This window comes from Gymnoscopelus microlampas, assembly GCF_963454915.1.
Source record: "Gymnoscopelus microlampas genome assembly, chromosome: 14".
Classification (NCBI taxonomy): Eukaryota; Metazoa; Chordata; class Actinopteri; order Myctophiformes; family Myctophidae; genus Gymnoscopelus; species Gymnoscopelus microlampas.
This window is the reverse complement of record NC_139951.1, coordinates 37,818,991-37,842,266: the sequence shown is the minus strand read 5'-3', so window position 1 is coordinate 37,842,266 and position 23,276 is coordinate 37,818,991. Positions and strand designations below refer to the sequence as shown.

Here is a 23,276-nt window from a genome sequence, read left to right as displayed (position 1 = left end):
TTTCTAGTCTTCCTGACCCTTCAAAGCACTCAGAGCCACCCTACATTTTTCAAATCGGCCTCGTGGTGGCGCTATAACAGGCAGATTCACATTTTGGCCTATAACTCTTGAACTGTAGGTCATAAAATCAACAACCGTTTTTTCCCTGGTTTCCGTGGCATTTCTTCCTTGGCCTACTGGGGATGTGCGTGCAAAGTTACACGGCAATCGGACGCTGCGTTCATGATTTGAGGTATTTTGTACAAAACGGAGCACTCCTGCAAAAGTTGGAAGCCAATCTTAGCCTGTCAGAATGGAATATGAAAGATCTGACAGATTTGTCTTGATAACATGACTATAGAGATAATGTGTACCGATTTGCATGATGTTTGGACAAAATCTGTAGTAGTGATATAAAAAAATGCTTAGCAAAATCAGCCTCTCTCCTGGTGGCGCTATATATAAATTTGGCCTCTATGCCTTCGGCCTCGCAGAGACAAAAATAACCGACTCATTGTGAAAAAAATTGCCCCCGGCCCCTGCAGTTAAAAAAGCGGAAACGATAGAAAGCAATAAACTAATACATTTTAACTCTCATCTTTTAATTATTATTATTACAAACTAATAAAAGAACCCTTGTTGTAAAAAAACAAAAAGTTAAATTTAAATACCCCTTTAAGTATTCTTAAAATATGTATGAGTTTCTGCTGAAAAGGGACTGCAAGGCCCTGATTATTTATTTGATCAATTATTCAAAATCAAGACAATATTACAAAGACAATACAAAGATGTCACTTAAAAGCGACAGGCAAGTGTAATATATTGTACAATATTTGAGTTACCGAAGGATAAGAGACATTCATTACTATGATTAAAAACTGATGTGCATACTTTTACAGGTGTTGAACAGCGAGCTAGAGATACAGTACCATGCCATCAGCACACTACTATTATTCATGTGGCTCTAATGCCAGACACAAAATAGATATATAAATGCAGTTTAAGAACATAGCAAGACTGGAAATTCTAGTTTTATGTCTTACAAGTGGAGTTATTCTTAATTACACTGGAATACCTATGATAATGTATATAGACCTATACATCTTTAATATATACTCATATTTACAGCAGCAAGGAATATTTCTTCGGAACGGCAAGTCCACATGTAAATGGACCAAATACATTTATAATGAAAATAACATACTGTACATTCAAAATGAAAAAGTCCGACATCATATAAAACCATCTCTATTGTACAACAAAAATGCCCATACATAGACACAAATAAAAGCAAATTAAACTCTTATGAAAGCCTACAGTGGCACATCATCATCATATAAAAAGCAACTGATCAACTTCCGTGCAGCTGATATAACAGTAAAATATTAATACATATGTCCTTTAGCACTTTGTATTGAGCAGTGGTATTGGTCCTGACTTTACTGTTGAGCTGCATGATCCACCGAACCAACAAAACTGGACAGCTGACATTATTTTAGGATTTCTGTTCTTAAAGCATTACAAGGTCTTGAGCATTTCACTTTTCAAGAAATGATACATTATCTTTATATCATCACAGTCGGGCAGAAACCTTGCATTTCCATACTTCTTTTTTAGATGAATGCCCTTTTCTAGGGGAACATTTGCGAAAATAGCCAATCCACAAGCTCACAACACGTCACAATATGAAAAGTTAAAACATTTCTGAAAATGGGTAGCTATAATGACATGCCCAAACATGGAGATGCCAGGTTGAAAGTGGTTAAGTATGTCTGTCTTATAAATATTTAACCAATGCAACCAGAGCTTGTGAATAAATAATAACTAATCTTTTTTTCTCCCATTTTGTGAAAAGTAACAATTTTGGACATGCAAGGTTTCCAACCGACAGTAAGTGTCAGAAATTCTCCACCAGGGCAACATACAATACAGCACCCTGCTGCTTCACGAAGTAATCCTCCTCAAGATGGCAGTGTGGTAAATCATCTAGACAGCTGCCACTGACGGACTCGTGTACTTTCTCCTTCTCTTGACTGGCTTACATTTACTTGACATTATGTCTCTCCAGCAAAGAAATACCTGTTACTGATCTATAACCACTGGATCACCTGCTGGCATTCTAACACATCTGAGAACTATCTAAATTCATTCTGTTTCTATGTAATGTAAATTAGCTGTCGTCGCTGATAGAAGGGTTTGTCAAAATGCAGATTTGACAGTAATGTTCTCCATCTTAAAGGCCATTAAACCATTCACATGACCATGTCAGGGTTCAGGTATACGGTCTTGTGGGGATCACAGAGGACCTTGGAGCAGTGGGTCGACCCACGAGTCCAGCAAAAAGACAAAAAAGAAAACTGTCTGGACAATAATTAAAAACCATAACCTTTATTGCTCTCGTGGATTTTCTGCTCCAGCTTCATTTTGAGCTCGGACACCAAGGCCGAGTGCATCCCGGGCCCCTCTTTTTTGCGGGTTGACCTGGACCTCTTGGAGGCCCTGGACGCCAGCGTGCCAGAGATTGTGGGCACAGCCCCAGAGATCGCCGCGGGCATAGACCCAGCGATAGAGGGCAGAGACGCCGGGATCGTGTGCATAGACCCAGAGATCGTGTGCATGGACCTGGGCCGCTGCTCGCTGGGCTTGGGGGGAGGAGGCGGGAGGGAGGGGGCGCTGGGGGGCTGCGGTCTGGGCCGGGGCCCGCTGTTGTTACGGCTGGTACGGCTGGGGCTGCCCTTTGGTTCTTTGACGAGGAACTTATCCCCGGGGTTGTTGGCCTTGAAGGGGGGAATCTGTAAGTTCCACGATTGGGCGTCCGTGGGGCGGCGCTTCCTGATGATGCGGCGCGACGGCCCGATCCTGTTTGACTTTGTGTTGCGTAAGTACATAGCCGTAGAGATCAAGACAGTCACTCCTACCAAAACACTAACGATAGCAGTGACCATGCCTAAAGCTTTCATGGGATTGGCCCTACTTTTCATTAAAAAGGCCGCCATAGGCCCCTTGAGGGGAGTCTGTGAAAGAGCACAAAAAGAGTTTTAATCAAGTCCAACGGACTGACTTTCATGCGTCTAGTTACCTTTTTTGTCCAAGCATGCAAGATGGCTGAGCAAAGCACTGGCAGAGGAGGCCCAGACAACATATCTCTACTATACCATTTGACGTAATACTTTTACTAACATAGTGAAATCCTCTGTGTTCATTTGTCATTTAATTTGTCAGAATTAAATGAACACTGAGGATTTTACTGTGATACTATTAGATGCCATGCTTCCACACTCACGTACAATCATCCATTCTGTTGGGAAGACATCTAATGCGGAGCTAAGAACTACAGTGCGCACAATGCTACTTGACTGGGAATGCGTCTGGCAGTGCGTTGCGTTTGTATTTCTATTTGACTTGCGTGAATGATCTATATAATGGAGTAGGGTTGCCCTGCAATGAGTTAAGTGCAGAGAGATTTTTTTATATAAAAATGTGGACTGGTGCAAAATGCAGGCATGCATCCCTCGAAGTAGCCTGCATCTTCAGCCCGATTTATACTTCATCGTACCATGGTGTTCTGTGACAAAAATAGACGACGTACAAGCTCACAATGGGTCGTATCTGCGACGCGGTGTGAGCTTGTACTGTAGATTGGCTATTTTTGGCACACCACACTGTCGTACGACAGAGCATAAATTAGGCATGAGTTTCTTCAGGTAACAGTCAACGCTCGAGTCGTGCCTTGATCGAAGATCAAAAATCTTATCACAGTTTGGATTAATAACAATGGCTCTATTGTCATGATTGATGAAGCCATGATTGATTATAAGTTAATTCTCCAATCTCAAATGATGATTTAATGTGATAATTATTTTATGTTGTGCATGATAAGTAAGAAAAGTTATTGTCTTTCTTTGATTTCCTTCCAAAATGTCCTCCAGTATTCTTTTACAGACAATAAACATTGAGTAGAAAAATAAATATCTTCTTTTTGTAATGTGAAAATGAATGTCTTTTTCAAGAACAAATGATGAAACGAATTCCTCATTTGATCCTGCGCACCACTTTAATGTAACTACTCTCAGGGTTGATTCTGGACCTTTTCACTGCACTACAATAAAGGGTGGTGGATATGCAGACTGTTAATAAAATGAGAGAGGCGACGGTGCTGAGAAAAATCCCAAAAACGGTCAGGGGACGCTTGCTGAGGCCCTTGAAGTAGGAAATAATTCGAGCTTTGATCTGAAAGCACAATTCACAACAACACAAGAGACAACAGCAAAAGTAACACCGAGAGTCACCTCACCATGAATGAACACTTAAAGAAATGAAACACCACATGCAAATTATATCACACATGAAAATGGGTTTGTGTGAATAAAGATTTAAAACAGAATGGTGGTGGAATTTATGATGAATAAAGTGAAAGTGATGCAATGCTTTTCAGCTTAGCAGGGGCATGTGCCTACGATACAGGCTTGGCATAGCTAGCGCAGGCAAAGCATGCAAAGTTAGCATTATCCTGGAGCAAGAAGTGGCCGGCTCTTACCGCCTCAGTGATGTCGATGTTGACCACAGCTGTTGTGCTGAACGACGGAGACCCTCGGTCCCTGGCCTGGACCACCAGAGACCATCTGCAGTCCTTCTTCTTGGTGATGTTCTGGACAATCTCTATGGACTTGATGTAAGGCTTCAGGTGTATCTCCCCTGTGTCAGCATTCATGTCAAATATGTTATCGGGGTCTGATGTCACGATGGAATACTCGATGATGTTGTTGGGAGAATCCGCGTCCTCGTCCACTGCCTGGTAAACGAAGGAAAGCAGGTTGTGTATCACTGATCTGGTCAAAGCTCAGACCGGATTGAATAAACACGTTACTAAACCTACAGGGTGAGTAGATAATTTCAGAGCTTTCACTCAACACCGAGTCACACGTTGTGAGCTTTTAGATCGGTATTTTCAGCCATTACATTTGGTGTAGAACGACAAAAGGAAGGGGCCAAGTATACACCCATGGGGAACCTCAGTCAACAAAGTATGTATGGTTTAAGACAAGTAGTTAAATGATCATGACATGCACTGGGGGTCCTATAGGTTCCGGCAAATATACCTCAACTCTGACAGGTGTACCAATAACCATTGTCCTGTCCAGGAATTTCTCGTCAAACGCTGGAGAGTGGTCGTTCTGGTCCATGACGGTGACGAAGACCTCGGCCAAGCTGTACTGGCCGTCTGCATCCTCAGCCTTGACGTAGAAGTTGTACTTGGACCTGACCTCCGCATCCAGGGTGGCCCAAGGCTGGGTGTAGATGATGCCCAACGAGGCATCGATAGAGAACCTGCCGTCCAACATGGGGAGTGAATTAAACACATGAACCTTGGCGTCCCTATTAGGGGCTAACGGTTAACCTTTCGCCAAAATAGATATTTGGTGTAGAGGGAAAAGGGAGGGGGCCATGTATAGACAACCTGGGGGACTCCAGTCGACTAAGTATTGGGTTTAATCTGATTTGGTTTTGTAGACCTATATATTAATGCCGCAGGGGAAAATCAGTTTCAGCTTCTCCCAGCCTAATGGCTGCTCAGATAGTCTCAGAGCCACTGGCAACAGACTGCTTAAAAGCTTCTTTCCCCGTACAATCAGGCACATGAACAAACTGACAAGAACGAAAATAAACCGGGACAAAAGGAAACGCTAAACGCCGCCCCACCCCCCTCTCCCTCCCCCTCTCCTGTCCTTTTCTTGCTCTCGAATATGCTTGAATTGTTCCTACCTAATCTGCTACGGTATATAGAAGTTGCTTACATAAAGTTAGGTGGCAGCTACTGAAAAAATGCGGTTGGTGTATATAATATACCAAGATCACTATGCATGTGTACATATGCTGATGTTCTCTTTTTAAGCTTTTTTGCACTCACACATTAAAAAAAAAATCTTTTTACGGTTTTATCATTATGATTTACTGTTATTATTATTACCTATGCTGCTGCATTGTCTGAAGGAAGCCAAAACAAAAATAAGTTTTACTCTTATGTACCTGTACACAAGATGTAACAATAAAGCACAACCTTGAACCTTGATAGTCATGATGAGCACTCCTCAGCATGATGAGCACTCAGCACATAGACCGGAGGCTAACCAGTGACCTTCTGATTACTAGGTGGCCTCTCTACCCATTAACCTACAGCCACCCGTGGTTAATAATAACCTCTATGCTGTCCATTACATGTGGTATGTTGCCTTTGATCGTAATTTTCCATATCACCATATTTTATTTTTTTACCCATTAAAACCGGGAAAGCATCTGTATGGGTCATTTTAGATTTTAGCGTTGCCATGCTTGTACATCTGCTATTTTTGAACATTTGGGAAAGATCGAAATCAAAACATGTGCGTGCGTGCGCGTGCGTGCGTGTCTGGGGGCTAAGAATAAAAATATTTCACAAGTTACGTTTTTTATAGAAGTCAGACGGGAAAAAGAGACAATTCTATTCGACGCCGAAAAGATTTGTCAGAATTTGCAAAAATGACAGGCAAGCGCAGTGAAGACGTATATTACTTGTTTGTCGCTGCAGCTACAGCCCTTACTCATCATCCCATTTCTCTCATCTCTTTCCACATCTTCACTGTGAAAATTAACAAGTTGCCTCTGAACTGATAACTTTCACACGTTTTAACCCAACTCCCTGCCTGGAGAGACGCGTATAAATTTGCACATTTTCTGTTTGCTGTGTGCCACCCATGCGTTCCAAAGCTCCCCATCTCTCCCTGGCTCCAGCTGTCACAGCGCATGCTAATTGGCTCTCCCTGTGTGAGTCAGACCAGGGAATCTATTTTTTACCCTCCAATCCAATTAGGAGATTAGCCCAGTATCTGGCTGCCATCTTAGAGTATAAGCTGTTTGTTAAGCAGAGGAGAGTGTTTGCTGGGGCTGGTTGCTACTATACTGGTCTGGTCTCGTGTTTACTTTCTCCATCAGAGAGAGAGAGAGAGAGAGAGCACCAGAGAGGGTTAAAGGCAGTGGTGAAAAGTAACTAAGTACGTGTACTCAAGTACTGTACTTCAATACTTTTACTTCTACTCCACTACATCTCAGAGGCAAATATTGTACTTTTACTCCACTAAAATTGTTTCAAAACTTTAATTACTTTGCAGATATAAAGGATTATATCATAAAACACACATTAACAACCTTAGCCCTATTTTATACATAGGCTATTTTCAAACATTTTAGTACTTTAAGTATATTTTGATGCCAATACTTTTGTACTTTTACTCAAGTAACATTTTGAACACAGGCCTTTTACTTGTAACAGAGTATTTCTACATTGTGGTATTGCTACTTTTACTGAAGTAATAGATCTGAGTACTTCTTCCACCACATGGTTAAAGGTTGTTGACATGGGAGCCAGAAGATTGCTCTATTATTTCCATGGACTTCCGTGTCCTACCATAATTCATTGACCGTGTCAGGGTTTGATTTGTTGAGGGGCATAGGGCGGGCATCCATCCCTCTACGTTTGTTATCCCCACCCTCTCTGATCATTCATTTTTATCACCATATGTAGGTGATATGTTTTATATAACTGCTTGCTTCTGGTCAGACCAAGTTAAATATTTACATTTTCTTTTGGGAAATGTTGAATGTCTGATTTGGTATTTATGTTTTATCACAATTTAACGATCTAATTAAAACAAAGTCATGTTAACGACATTAATCCTTGCCTCCCTATTTTTGACACATTTTCAAAAGTTGTCCAAAATGTAAAAATAATTTCTCAAAGCCAAAGTATAAAATAATGCTTTTTTTTGCTAAAAATCTAAAATGACTTTACCGGTTTTAATGGGTTTAATACCAGGGTTTTACAATGTAGGGTGCTACTTACAAATCTGATCCGGATCCATAAATGGTGTATTTGACATCACCCCAAGGCCCTGAATCTGGATCATTTGCCTGTGGGAAGAACAGACACAGAGATTGGTTAAGGGTGCTATATAGCACCTTCGTCAAATGGTGCTATAATAGAACCATTAGAGGTGCCTAAAAAAAATACAGAACCAGTAGAGAACCTAACCATGTAGTGGCTTCACACTATATGACTATATACTGTATATATAGCACCTCAACCACCCTAAACCAGTGTTGATTTTGACAGCAAATTTGTATTTAGTTTTAGTCATAGAATTTGAATACAATTCTGTTTAGTTTTAGTCATATTTTTGTCACCTGAAATGTTTTACTTTTAGTCTTGTGTTAGTCGACAAAATATCATAAGATTTTAGTCGACTAAATCTACAGTTGATTTAGTCGACTAAAATTGAAGGGCCATGATGGTATCGAAATGATTTTCACTTAGCTGCATGCCGAAAATAGCAGATCTACAAGCTCACAACGCGCGCACCCATGACAACTTTTCTTAGTTCTACTGGATCTCTTCTCCACTATAGTCCCTCCCAAACATTTTAGTCTAGTTTTTATTTGTTGACAAAATTGTCAGTATATGTATTCATAGGTTTAGTCATCATAGCTTAGTTTTTTTCCCGTTTTATTTTAGTTTTCGTAATTGAAAAAAGGTACTCAACAGACATTTTTCCTCATAGTTTTAGTCGACAAAATCAACACTGCCCCAAACAACACCAATTTGTTGTGTGTATGTCTGAACCCGTACTGGGTTCCTGAACCAACTGCTGTCCATTTAGATGATTGAAGTTAGCTGAGTTTAAGCTCATGTACAATGGGGTCGGCCGGGGGCTTTAACCCAGCAGGCTCTGTCTACAGCAGCGAGTCTGTCTCTGGGGGGGAAGTAAAACAGTAGGGGGCATGAGACACCGGGCAATATGATTAACCTTGAGGCGACAATTGACCTTTATTACCTTTCAATACTATAGCTTACAAAGCCACATGGCGTTAAGTACTATACGGTACACACAATATGCAGCCTGTCAGAACAATAACACCTGCCTGTCACGTTGAGCTTTGATCCCTTTGGAAAAACCACCTGCTTTCTCCTAATGAACGCCACCCAGCAATATTGCATTTATTAACAGATTGTTGCTTATATAATAATCATTGTTCAGCAGGGTCAAAAAAGCTAAGAGTTTAATCTCCATCGAGTCCACCGACTCACCGTCACAGACACAACATTGGAGCCTCCGGGGGAGTTCTCCGGGATCCGGGCGATGTAATACTCCGACGTGAATTTGGGGACATTGTCATTCGTATCCAGGAGATTAATCACTATGTCAGCTGTCGCGCTGAACCTCTCGGGCGTGTCAATCTCCACCGCCAGCAGCTGCACCGCAAAGACAGATGCGTTCCAAAATAAATATTAAATCCACCTTTCGGGCTATTAATTTGTAAACAAGAAATCAATAGGAATAGATCTGTATCGTTGATGATAATGACACACTTTTTGTCTGCAGAGATTCAGACAGAAAATCTGACCTTGAAAGACAAGGTTGGCCCCTTCTCGTAGTCGATGCCAGTCGTGTCCTCCACGATGATGGTGACCTGTGCTTCGTTGAGGACGGTCTGTGGGACCACCCTGAGGACCCTCCATGGGCCCACCAGCTTCAGCTTGAACTTTGCATTTGCTCCCTGCACAGGACGAACACACAGAACAAAGGCTATGAATATGAGTTATAGCCTTAGTCAAATTTATTGACCGGGGTCCCCCAGCAGGAGACACTGTTATTAGGAGAACCCCCCCAAAAAATAATCTAAAATGGTATTACATAACTCGACATATGTAAGAACGAGGCTGATAAGCAGATGTTTATGTAATGTTGCACATACGGATGTTGATGTCGTGTCGCTGAACCTGATTTGATCGAATGTGACAAATGTTCTTCCTCGAGAAAATATTGTTATGTTTAATTTGGATTATGTAAACCCATTTGTGAATATTAGAGCACCAGCTGCTATACGGTAGATGATATTGTTTTCGGATTGCTCAATATAGCGTTGCTGAGGCCTGATAGCTATTGTTTTGGTTCAGCTTGTCCTTGTAGCAGCTAGTATATCTATGGTCTGATCCCTGTGCTCCTTGGCAGAACTACCGTACCACCAAACTGAGTGTTATTGTACTCTCCCCATGATGTCATGTACATTAAAGCATATCCATCACCACCTTGAATATCCTCTTGCCTCATTAATTACTGATTGATCCAGAATTCCACGACACAAGAGATAGTACATGTAGAGTAAAATCCTCAGTGTTCATTTATCCATTTGTAAATCTGATAGTGTACAGATAGTATTAAATTAACACTGAGGATTTGACAGTGGCACCATGAGAAATGTTTTGCGTGTGTGATAGATCTAACAAGGTTCAAGGTGTTCTTTTCTGTTAGGTCTTGTATACAGTAATACAAGTAAAAATTGTAGTTTTCAGGTCAGTCAATGTAGCAGCATGGTAGCATCAATAATAATAATAATAGTAGTAAATATATAGGGCAGTTTGACCATTATTCTAACCTCATGAAGGTGCTCTTATAAACATCTGTGTGTGTGTGTGTGTGTGTGTGTGTGTGTGTGTGTGTGTGTGTGTGTGTGTGTGTGTGTGTGTGTGTGTGTGTGTGTGTGTGTGTGTGTGTGTGTGTGTGTGTGTGTGTGTGTGTGTGTGTGTGTGTGTGTGTGTGTGTGTGTGCGCTCGTGTGTGTGTGTGCGTGCGTGCAAAAGCTGTAAAGTGACCTGTGCCAGTGTACTTGCCGTTGTTCAACACACAGGCCGCTTCTAATAATAATAACTTTATATGGCACCTTTCAAAAACAAGTTACAAAGTGCTTTACATACATACATGAAATTAATTGCATAAATAGTATTACAGTTCATAATCTAAGAAAAAGCTGTGCGATAGAGGTGAGTTTTTAGAAGAGATTTGAAGGAGGACACCGAGTTTGCCTGCCTGAGGTCCCCAGGCAGTGAGTTCCACAACCGAGGGGCCCGAACGGCAAAAGCCTGGTCGCCCTTTGTGACAAGGCGAGACTTTGGTACTGTCAATGTACCCGTCTAGTACATGATGTAGCACAGGAATCCTCCTCCTACCTGATCGGAGTCGTTGACAGTGATCTTGAAGCCTCGGAGGATCTCCCCTGCGGGCGGGTGTTCGTACATGGTGACCTCGAACAGGTTCTGTGGCCCGTTTTCTCCGTAGAAGGTTGGAGGGTGATTGTTGAGGTCAACCACTCGAACCGTCACCACGTCCATGGCATAGTCCCCCAGATGGTCGCCAGGCCCTATCTCTGACGCCTGCAGGGTTAAAAGTATAGATAGACAGAATAGATTTTTTAAATTTTTTAATTTTATTTAACCTTTATCTAACCAGTAAAAACACATTGAGACACAGTCTCTTTTTCAAGTGGGAACTGGCCAAGCTGCAGCGTTAAAATTACACAGTCTAAGCTTAACATACGCATACAAAAACAAACAACAAAATAGTCATCCAAGATACATCACAAATACATAAGATAACTCCAAGTGATACACTTTACAGTTTACACAATAGAAAAAAGCCAATAATCAAACAAGAAATAGTAATACACACAGTGTACAACCAATACAAATAACCAAAAACCTACCGCTAGGCTAGTAAACCTCCGGACAGGTGCAGTTGTTTGTGAATAAAACTAAGGTGATTCTTTTGAAGCTTCTCAAGGGAATTAGAGCAGCCAATTTGAGTTTAGTCTGGAGATCATTCCACGACCAAGGGCCAAAGAAAGAAAGACATTTTTTACCCCCCTCAGATGAAAATGAAGGTACTTCACAGCGTAACCAAGCATTTGATCTGAGATTTAAGCCATTTCTAACCAATTTGAATTTGGAGGTAATGTAGTAGGGGAGCTCACCAAGAATAGCTTTATAAATGAAATTATACCAATGTTGCAACCTGCGCATAGTCAAAGAGGACCAATCAACTGCAGCATACAACGTGCAATGGTGAGTTCTAAAAGGAGAATTCGTTATGAATCTCAGTGCAGCATGATACAGGGGATCCAGCTTGGCCAATGTGGAGGCACAAGCAAACCTGTAAATATTGTCACCATAATCCAGCTGGGACAAAAACAGACCAGTGACCATTTTTTTACGAGCGGTGCAGGCAAAACAAGCCTTCAGTCTGTAGAAAAAACTTAAGAGTAAATTTCAGCTTCTTACTCAAGGCATCAATATGGAATTTAAAATTTAGATGTTTGTCCAACCAGAACCCGAGGTATTTATAGCGATCGACCCACTCGATTGGGGTGCCATCTAAAGTGGAGATGCTTAAGAGGGTTGGACACTCGTGGAGTGAACAACATTGCCTTAGTTTTGTTACCATTTAACATCAATTTGCTTTTTTTCAATTCCTGCTGCAATGAAATGAAATCAAAAGACAAATTTGTTACAGCCATGTCTAGCGTGGGCGCGCAGGTGTACAAAACCGTGTCATCCGCGTACATATGGTACCTAGAGTACTTTGACTGACTGCAGATGTTATTCACATATACAAGAAAAAGTAAAGGACCTAATATAGAGCCCTGGGGGACTCCCTTCTCCATGGCTACTTGATCGGACACTATGTCACCCAATTTCACACATTGTGTGCGGCCGATCAAATAGCTGGTGAACCAGCTAATCACATTTGGGCCCATGCCTATATTGGAAAGAATCTTTAATAGTATCGGGAGATCAACAGTGTCAAAAGCCTTGGTTAAGTCAATAAACAGGGCAGCGCATACATGTGACTTTTCCCAGGCAGCCTTAATGTCCTCCAAGACAGTAAGGCAAGCTGTGACAGTACTGTGTTTGGATCTGAACCCAGATTGCATGGTATTTAAGATTTGATGTCGATCAAGAAATGTGTTTACTTGGGCTGATACCTGGGCTTCTAGGATCTTTGCTAAGGCCGAAAGATTAGATATTGGCCTGTAGTTATTTACATCTGTAGGATCACCAGCCTTAAGGAGGGGAGAAACATAAGCTTGCTTCCACACGAAGGAATGTTCTGAGAGGTTAGCGAAAGTTTAAAATATCAGTTATAGGTTGTGCTATAACTGACGCAGCTAATCTCAGCAGATAAGGATCAAGGCCATCTGGGCCAGGGGTCTTTTTTGGGTCCAGAGAGGACAACGAACTGAGAACATCGGAGGCCAGGAGCTCCCCTCTGCCGGAGGGATTTAACTGCTTTCCAGAAATTTGCATGATTGCTGGATGTATCGGAAGTTAAAGATAAATAATACTGTGACTTCAGCTTTCAGAGGAGAGCAGTACATTTATTTCTGAGGATACGAAAGAGAAGCAAATCATTTGGGGACTGTGTCCTTCTGGCAAGTGCCCATTTCCTATTTCTATCATGGATCAAATCAGCTAGATCCCTTGAGAACCAAGGATTTGACCTATTCTTAATTCGGACCTTCTTTAGAGGAGCGTGTTTGTTTACCAAAGAAAATAAATTATCATAAAAGAAACGGAAAGCCTCGTCCTCAGACGGTATGAGGGAAGTACGAAACCAATCGACTAGTGCCACATCATGCAAGAAAGCTTGCTCCGAAAAATGTTTGAAACAACGTCTGATACAGGGTTCCATTTGTAAAGAACATCCTAACCACCAAACCTGAGCTGAGCTTGTAGATCTGCAATTATTTTTTAACCCATTAAGACCTGAGGCGATTCTTAAAAATGTTTTCTAAATCCTATCCTGTCAAAGAAATCTAAAGTGACACAGAAGCGTTCCAGGTATTAATGGGTTAATTTACTTTTCCCTTCCTCAAAATGGGGATGCCAGGGTTAATGTGGTTAACTTACATGGTTTGTTAAATTGTTAAGTTGTGATATTATATCAAACATAAATATCAAATAAATCAGACTTGATAAATCAGGGTTGTTATTATTATTAGATGGCATCCAAATAAGAACTGAGATAAGACACAAAGTGAAATCATTGTCGCACCTTGACGTTAATTTCATACAGCTCATTTTTCAACTGGAATGGGTGTGTTGTCAGGGTGATGCAACCGCTCGTGCTGTTAATGTCAAAGACGCCATCACTACCTGAAAACGAGAAAGAAAAGGTGTAAGAGACAAATTATGTTCATCTAAAACACAATGTTCCAACAAAATACCAAAGCAATTTGATGGCAGAAAAGATACGATGTTGCCACATATTTTTTATTTTGTGAACACAATTTAGGTTTAGGTTTAGTTTATTAGAACATTGTAATAGAAAATAGGAACAATACATATCAAAAGAAAACAAGTTATTGACCAAGAAAAGTAAGAAGCCAATAGGCTTATTCGGAAGAGGTCATTAAATAACACATTCAAAGTTCAACAAGAACAATACAAAAGAATACAATCTTAGAAGGGGACCAGCTGTGCGATAAAGAAATGAAAACATAAAACAAAATGTTATTATTATTCTGTTATTGTTATTATTGCTTACCATTTATAAGAGAGTAAAATATTGGGTTGGGATTGCCCTGATCTCCATCTCTGGCGGTCACTGTAAATATCTCAGAGCCCTGGAAGTACAAAGTTAAATATCCTTTAGAATATATTCAAATGCTGATGCATTGGCAAAAAAAGCAGCTAAACTGCACCCAAACAAGAAAGAACAGTACTTTGATATGGCGAGAAGTTATAGAAAGACTTACAAGTACAGAGACTTCATAAATGTATCCAAAGTTAAAGACTCACAGGTACAGAGACTTCATAAATGTATCCAAAGTTAAAGACTCACAGGTACAGAGACTTCATAAATGTATCCAAAGTTAAATAGACTCAGAGGTACAGAGACTTCATAAATGCATCTAAAGTTATAGACTTACAGGGACAGAGACTTCATAAATGTATCCAAAGTAAGGCGTGCCAACGAAGGAAGGGGGCGTGTCCTGGGCATCGAGCACATTGATGGTTATGGTGGCTGTGGAGGTCATCACCTGATGGTTGCCCTTGTATCTCCCTCCTCCATCCTGGTGAAAGTAGAACATGAAAGAACATGAAACTCATCATATTCAGATGCCAATGAATCGACAATATTAGACTAAATTCATTAAAACCATTTTATACTTTAATAGCCGATCTACAGCATAACCTCAGAAAACGTCACTTTACTTTAAGGTCAGCTGTTTTTGCTATTTTTGCAAATCAATTATTTAATCAAAATCGATTACCCTTTACAATAAATCAAATAGATTTGTTTGATAAACTGTTGCAGCCCTAAATATGACATAAGAGTGAATTATGGTCAATAACAAGTCAGGGGAGAGGGGCTATTTTAGGGTTCAGTGCGTGTTTCAAAAACGCTTACACAAGGCACATGGCTGCTGATGAATACACGTTTGCTGTTACATGGACTGAACCTGTGAAATTGGCGCCACAGCGTGTCATCTCTATCTATTACGTCATGCAGCCACCATTATATAATTTCTGTGCATACCAAGGATATAGCTAGATTATTTTTGAAGCCTGTTGCAATATTTACATCTTACTATAATCCAGTTATATTGTGTGATGCATGGCTGCACACGGTTTAAATCATGGCACTAATCCATGAGAAATTAAAGTTTGAAATGTTTTAATTAACCTCAATTTGGCACTAATCCATTAGAAATTAAAGTTTGAAATGTTTTAATTAACCTCAAATTAACATATAATACAGTAGATAATACAATTTCACCCATATCTCCAGGCCAATGTCACACAAATTCTGATTCTACTGATTCTAATGGCTTATTTGAGGGACATCATGTCTAGGTTTGAATACTAAGTTATAATGGTGCCCTTACACCCCATTTCAAATTGGGGGGGATATTAAACTAATTATTCACATTTCTTACTAATCTAGCATGACATATTAGATATTATTTGAAATGTATAAATCTGCAGTTTAATTTAAATATGACTGCTAAAGATGGAAGCTCAGCCTGACCATGCTAATCGTGTTAAAATTCAAAGGGGTGAGCATGGGGTACATGGAGTTCATTCTGAGGTTCTGTATGGAGGAAGATGCTACAATCTGCTAAACTTAACCCATTAAGACCTGAGGCCGATTCTACAAATGCCTTCTAAATCAGTAGTTCTCACACTTTTTCGTGCCAAAGACCCTCAAATTGATATATAACCCCCCCCCCCCCTCCATCTGAAAATGTTTTGTGCCAGGGACCCCCAGAAGAGAAGATTTGCGTAAAATAATTCAAAATGATTGAAGATTTTTCAAACACTTTCAAGATTTTTCAAAAATGTTCAAAAATAACGGATGTACAAGCTCGCAGCGCGGCACGAAGTGATGCGCTGTGAGCTTGTATATATGCTATTTTTGAGAACCACCGTTCTAAACCGATGTTCTAAATCTGACCCACACGAACATGTCCTCTGATAATAGAGCTACCACACACCTCACTACTGTGTGAAAAGATGAAGCTGTGGAGACGAACCCGTCTGTTCCCATCTCCTTCATTATATGAGTCTACACAGACAAATTCCTAAGCTGCAAGTTTAATTTAGTGTAAAAAAAAAAATATGAACAACTTCATAGGTCCATCACACCACACTTTTTCCATTGTGTACCTCTTCTATGCTTCTTCCTGGCACATGTGGGCAGTATGTCAATTAAAAGGAAAATGTATACCGAATAGATATTTAATTGCTTATGAGTAGCTTTAGATGACTTTTCACATTTTAAATTGTAAAAAAAAGTCTTTGGAGTCTCATATGGCACCGGCCCAGAAAAAGGTAATTTTGTTTTTTAAAACAAGATGCCAGACGCCAGAGGGGTTAAGTGTGAGATCCACAGGGCTTCAAACATTCAACATAATTAATGAATGAATTAAACAACAACTTTGATTTACTACCTTATGTTAAGCTGCAGTACACAGCCAAAATGTAGACGTCAAAAGTGAAGATAATACATTCTAATGTATCTATAATGTGTCTTATAATCCATCTCTGATGCCTGCCTCATTACAGCACAACACAGGACCAGCCCATGAAAAGGGATGACCCTTTGACCCCTCTCACCTTGGCAACCACTGTCACGAAGTGTGTCGGCGTGTCCTCGTAGTCCAGAGTCTCTCCTGGTTTGATTCTGAGAACCCCACTGTTGGGGTCGATGGTGAATTTGATATCTGGCGTGCTCTGTCAATGCAATCGGTCAAATGGTCAGTAATGTTGTACTTGCAGGTTTGCTTATATCTATAGTTGAGCAACTTTGAACCGCTTTTAACCTGGTGTAATTTTTTACGGGAATGTCAAAAGATGTTACAAATTTCAAAAACAGCAGATCTTTTGTGAGTTGTGAGCTTGTATTTACTATCCGTCATACTGTACAACAACGTTGTCTATACTACAACAAATTATAGGGCTTAAGTGGTTAACAATCGATCCAACCCTAATAATCGTACATCCTATATCCTAACTCAGTGGTTGGACACCCAGACAAGCACAGGAGTTGAGGCATCACATTTTGTCTGACATGGTTAATATTGTAAAAATAGCTGATCTACAAGCTCACAACGCAATTCTTTTTTTGTTTTTTTAGGTACACATTTTTTTTAAAACATTTTTCACTGTCATCTGGGGACCCCCCCCCCCCCCCCCCAAAAGAAATCATGTGGCAACCCCCCTGGGGTCGCAGCCCACAGGTTGAGAACCACTGTCCTAACTTACCACCTGTATTTTATTTCTAAAACTGTAATTTTCTTCATTTTCTGTACATTTCTGGTCTTGCATGAGAATAGCAGCATCTCAAACGCTATCCTGTCAAGCATGCCCAAGCTTCTGTTAAGCCATCAATGACTTCATCAAATGTGATTGAAATTTAATCCACTGAAGTAACATTAGCACAATTTCTACACTATATTCAGCTATCAAATTAATCTACCTCCATCACTTAACCTAGGAGCAGTGGTGGAAAAAGTGCTCAAATTTTTTACTTAAGTAAAAATATCAATACCACCATGTAGAAATACTCTGTTACAAGTAAAAGGCCGGTATTAAAATGTTATTTGAGTAAAAGTACAAAAGTATTGTGGTCAAAATATACTTAAGTACTAAAAGTAAAAGTACTCTATGCACAATATCCAATTTCACATGTTTCAAAATGTATAAAAATCCTTTGAAATCGACAAGTTGCGAGTTTGTAGATCGGCTATTGTCAAATAACCATGGCTGAAGTGTTTCATGTATGTTTTACAAAGTAACTAGTAACTAAAGTTTTCAAATAATTGTAGAGGAGTAAAAGTACAATATTTGCCTCTGAGATGTAGTGGAGTGTAATACTCAAATAATGTACAATACCTCAAAATTGTACTTAAGTACAGTACTTGAGTAAATGTACTTAGTTACTTTACACCACAGCCTAGGAGAGTGGCACATTTATGGTGTCGGTGGAACCTTCTCAAATTAGGATAAGGGTATGTGTACCCCTACCCCTTATTGAATAGAAAGCATTACTTATTTGCACATTATTTGAACATAATGATATCAAAACTGGACTTAATGAAAGGTTATGGCCACAGTTTAAAATAAATCTGCTCAGGGGGCACTAATTGCAACTCTTTTACTCAATTTTGTACCTGTAATGTTATATTCTCCAAAAGGTGGGTAATCATTCAGGATCATATGCTAGCTATGGTTTTCTCTTGCAGTTTTCTGAGTAAAGTCTTGTTGTTGGTTAAGGAGTAATTGGATTCAAAAATCAAGAAAGGGGTACTGATGCCAAAAGCACTGTGCTAACGGATGTATTTGACAATAATGTTACTATGTTATTACTAGTGTTAGTGTTACCTGTAGGGCGTATGAAACACTGCCTCCAGAACCTATGTCTTTATCCACTGCTTGGACTCTGTAGATGCTACTTCCTGGAGTGGTGTCCTGTTATGGTACGCAAACATAGAAATGAAAGGGAATGTGTGAACATTAAATACACATGATTGTCCAAGTTGCACGCATGTACAGTAGTGACCCCCCAAAACAATCATATTTAAACTGGGGACCACCCAAAATAATTATATTTGAACTGGGGACCCCCCCAACCCTGACAAGCACTTGGAATTGTAGGAGTTGAGGCCTTACATTTAGTTTGACTCGGTTCCACAGATAAATATTGTGAAAATAGTTGATCTGCAAGCTCACTACGCCACACAACGTGAGGCGTTGTGAGCTTGTAGATCTGCTATTTTCTAAAATGTTGCCTCTGGCCTTATTTATTATTTGACAATTTGGCCAATGTTGGACCAGTTTGTATAGTATAGTTTGTTGATTACTTTTGATTCAGTAATGGTCTTTTGAAAACATTAGGTATTGAAAAGGTCTTAAAAGTCCTTAAATTGTCACTTTACTGTCATCTGGGTCCACCGGTTGAGAGCCACTGCAGTATAAATTGTCCACTTTGCCATCCATCCAGGCATGAAATGTTTTTTTTTTGCCCACAGTGTTTATATCAATAAAATACATTGTGAATCAGTGCTGTACGGTAGATCAGATTTCATTATGTTATATTAATCATATTTACCTCTGGGACATCAATGATGAGAGGTACGTTTTGAAATTCAGGCTGTTCATCATTGGCGTCCGTCACAAACACTCTTACTGTCTCAACAACCTGAAGGAAATGACAAAAGGATGAAAAAGACATTTCACACATGCACTTACTGCATACAGTACAGTTTGTATAATGTATACAGTATGTGTAACTTATACTGTAGATATGGCATTTATCATGGATCCACGCAATCCAAGTGACTTCAAATACATGACATACTGTATACATACAGCATAGGGTTTTTTAATATGTTATCAGGTTATTACCAAAACACATCATTTGATATGAAAACTCACTTTATTGCGACCATCCGATATGCTCACTATTGCTGCAATTTCACCTTGTTTCTAAAAAGAAAAAGAAAAAAAGAGGGGCTGTTTCTTTCAACCTCAAGAATGACAGATGATTCAGTTCCATATACAGTAAAATCCTCAGTGTTTACTTAGCTTAGAGAGTGTACACATGGAACCAAATGGACACATTAGGGTCCATGTGGGAAAATGAACACAGATTTTGCTGCGTACCTAGCTCTGGTCCATATATAGCGTTAAATGACTAAGGACCAGAGCTACTGCGTATACCAGGCTTCTTAAAATGAACAACCTCTGCATTGAACGTACCTCTCTGTCGAGTTCCTGCACTAGAGTCACGTTTCCTGACTTGGGGTCCACTTTAAAGTATTCCCTGGACCCCTTTTCAAAAGACATTCCATATCGCACTGCATCCCCCTCTGGATCTGTGCCATTCAGAATGTAGACCTGTGTTCCTACATTGGAAAGACATGATAGAGAGAGAGTTGAAATACTTTCATTGAAATTATACAACATCATACCCCCCTCCCCAATATCAACAAATAGGTTTGGCCATCTGGTCAAGTCATGCTGTTTTCTTTCCTAAGCCTGCATGCAGGTCACAGGTATTAAAATGGCCAGCATGGGGCTCAATACTAAGGTGATCCTTCCATTACACCTTTGCACTCTGAATGCACACATTACTGAAGACAGTTTACAAACGGTTCATTGATTACTACAATCCTTGTCTAACTCACCGACTAGTGTGTCCTCTGAGATGCTGAACAAAGCCATATTCCCATTTGTGCTGCTTGGTCCATTGTCATAGAAATAAGGAGCGTAGTCCGTTTGTCCTTTTTAGGAAACACAGACACAAATATCTTGTTTGAACGAGAACAACACACATTCTTTCAATGACCACCATATTTTTTGGAAAATATGGTGGAAAAATGTTTTTTTCTGAAACATAACAAATGTAATCATATGCAGTACTGTACATGCAACTGACGTGCCATATAGGCACATACATTGGAGTCTATTTTTAGTGTAAACCTGGATGTAATCTATTGATAATAAGTATATCACACTCACTTGCTAGAAGGACGGGTACCGAAGGCAAGGAAACAGAGAAGGATTGTTAAATGTTGAAAAGTCTTTGACATTAATTCAACAGTATCACACCACAAACACATTAAAGCACCAGCCGTGTAAACTCTCTCTTAAGCAGATCATGCCCTCTGCATATAGAAGAGAGGATTAGCTAGACATTATGAAGCTAATAAACAGGCGAGAGGAAGTCTTATTATAACCAAACAAACGATACGAAACAGGAAAAAAAAGAGACCAGAGCCTACCCGAGGTCAAGTGAATCGAGATGACCAACAACAGCAAAATATGTATTTTCTTTTCCTTCTTCATCCTGGTGGAGAGGTAAGGCTTGGCTGGCTCATGTGGAAGGCTATTAGGGGAAGGTGTGGTGAGCAGGCGTGCGCTCCTGAAGGTGGGCTCAGCTCAGCTATAGAGGCTCAGTGGAAGGAAGGGGCTGGAGCAGCTTCTCAGACACTAATCCAGTGACGCACCGTTCACTCCTCAAGACGTCTTCCAGGCAGCAGCACGTCCACCCGCGTTCACTCACATGATGATGACTCAAAACCCACACGCGCTGATGATGATGATGAGAGATGGATGCCTGAGTTTCTCACATCGTTGAGGTGTTATCACACCTCAACATATGATGTGATGGGAACGAGCCTGCAATGGAGAAAGGTCATGCCTTTCCGGCATTACAGATAAATCAGTCACTTTGATTTACTTACTTACATTACAGAGCATACAGCATTGTACACAGGCAGTGTATATGGTGCCATATGAATAGAGGATCTTATTTTTCTCCCAGTGGTTTTAATCCAATAAGACCTGAAGCTTTCTAAATCAGCAGTTCTCAAACTTTTTCGTAATTCAAAATTATTCAACACTTTCACTTTCAAGATTTTTGCAAATTTCCAAAAATAGCAGATGTACAAGCTTGCAGTGCGGCACGAAGTGACAAGCTGTGAGCTTGTATATCTGCAATTTCTGAATAGCCAACGTTAAATCTAAAATGACACGATGCTTCCTGGTTTTAATGGGTTAATCCAATGGCATCTTAGATCAGTGATTCACAATCTTTTTTCACACCATGTTGGTTAATCCATACCAAGCCATACCTAGGGCATAAAGCCAAATTAAAAAATAAAATAAAAAACAGAATCATTTGTGGTTTAAAAACATGCAGCACATGAAGTGCACATTTTGCTTTATCAGGTTCAGTGAGGTGTATGTTCAATAATATGCTGCTTTACTCACACTGAGGTGCTTATTCACAGGTATAAAAATAGCATGTGACATTCAGTTTCACACCCATAGACGCGCAGACAGGCAGCCAATGATGAACTTCCTACGTTTTTTTAAATACACACCGAATCCAAGAGATATTCAATGTTTTCAGGAGCTGGGGGCCTGGCCTGATATGAACCAACTATGGTACTGTATGACTTGGATTAAGTGCTTATTGGAACACAGAGGGTAGCAGTTTATATAATAGATTTCCGCAGTTAAATTACAAAATAAATGTAACCTTAATCAGTTAAAATTACAACAACAAAAAAAAAGATTTGGTAGTTTAGTTACACTATAATTACAAATGAAAATGTTGATGATCACAAAAGCGTTACACACAATATACTTCAACAAGCATAAAACCACAATCATTGCAAAATCAAAAACAATAGTTACCTGTTGTGGATTATATTTCAAGAAGTAACCTTCCCACAACGTGATGTTGTGTCAGGGTGGGAGGGGTATTTCTGCACACAACAGCAAGGCCAGAAGAACACGGATATGGGTCATGGCCCTGTGAACCTATCTGAAATCTGACACACACTTCACCCGCACGCACACGCACACACACACACACACACACACACACACACACACACACACACACAACATAAGAGACAGACAGAGGCAACCAGCCAAGCAGTTAAGATAATTGGACACCAACCCAACACTGGCCATCAATCTGAAAATGTCTCAGACAACATATTCATCCCCAGTAATGGAAAATCTGTGTGCTCAGACAGTCAGGCTTTCCCCCGATCTCCTCCATTATTGCCCCTCTTTATCCCTCCCATCTGCATGAATTTATATATGCATTTTATAATCATCTATCATAATACAGAACATGCCCTTAACGCGTACATGATCAAATTGATTTAAATACTTGACAAGCTGCTGTGCGTGTGCCTCACACATGTGTATTTACTTTAACGATGCACCTGTACGTTTACAGATGTTTGCATCTGTTGCATGTGCCCTGGTTTTAAGATTAAATTTTAGAGCATCCAGATGGCGGACAAGAGGATTACCATGCTAATGCTTTGTCATCTGCCTCTACACACAGACTGTCTATGGGGAAATACATGGTACCAGACCCCCTGCTATCCCTCGCCGTCCCA

General features: G+C 40.1%; 1 protein-coding gene across 1 annotated transcript; it reads right to left on the bottom strand.

Annotated features, from left to right (window-relative positions):
- Positions 1 to 752: 752 nt before the first annotated feature.
- On the bottom strand, positions 753 to 22,697 carry LOC311060510 (cadherin-related family member 1a). Its single transcript, XM_084078716.1, has 18 exons — positions 22,555 to 22,697; positions 21,135 to 21,553; positions 20,538 to 20,633; positions 20,110 to 20,255; positions 19,786 to 19,836; positions 19,460 to 19,549; positions 18,733 to 18,819; positions 16,966 to 17,082; positions 14,775 to 14,918; positions 14,390 to 14,468; positions 13,898 to 13,998; positions 11,017 to 11,220; positions 9,415 to 9,567; positions 9,098 to 9,262; positions 7,856 to 7,923; positions 5,079 to 5,307; positions 4,517 to 4,771; positions 753 to 2,993 (listed from the first exon to the last, which is right to left on the bottom strand). Exons 2-18 carry the CDS (start codon positions 21,196 to 21,198, stop codon positions 2,352 to 2,354), a joined length of 2,691 nt encoding a protein of 896 aa, XP_083934842.1. The 5' UTR covers positions 21,199 to 21,553; positions 22,555 to 22,697; the 3' UTR covers positions 753 to 2,351.
- Positions 22,698 to 23,276: the final 579 nt, after the last annotated feature.

Excerpts from the sequence above, each read along its gene's own strand:
- LOC311060510 (XM_084078716.1), bottom strand. The coding sequence starts at position 21,198 with ATGAAGAAGGAAAAGAAAATACATATTTTGCTGTTGTTGGTCATCTCG. Across the intron at positions 17,083-18,732 it reads GTGTTTCATACGCCCTACAG|AGCACGCCAGATATCAAATT; the intron begins GTAACACTAACA and ends TTGCATTGACAG. Across the intron at positions 11,221-13,897 it reads TGTATGAAATTAACGTCAAG|GCGTCAGAGATAGGGCCTGG; the intron begins GTGCGACAATGA and ends TTAACCCTGCAG.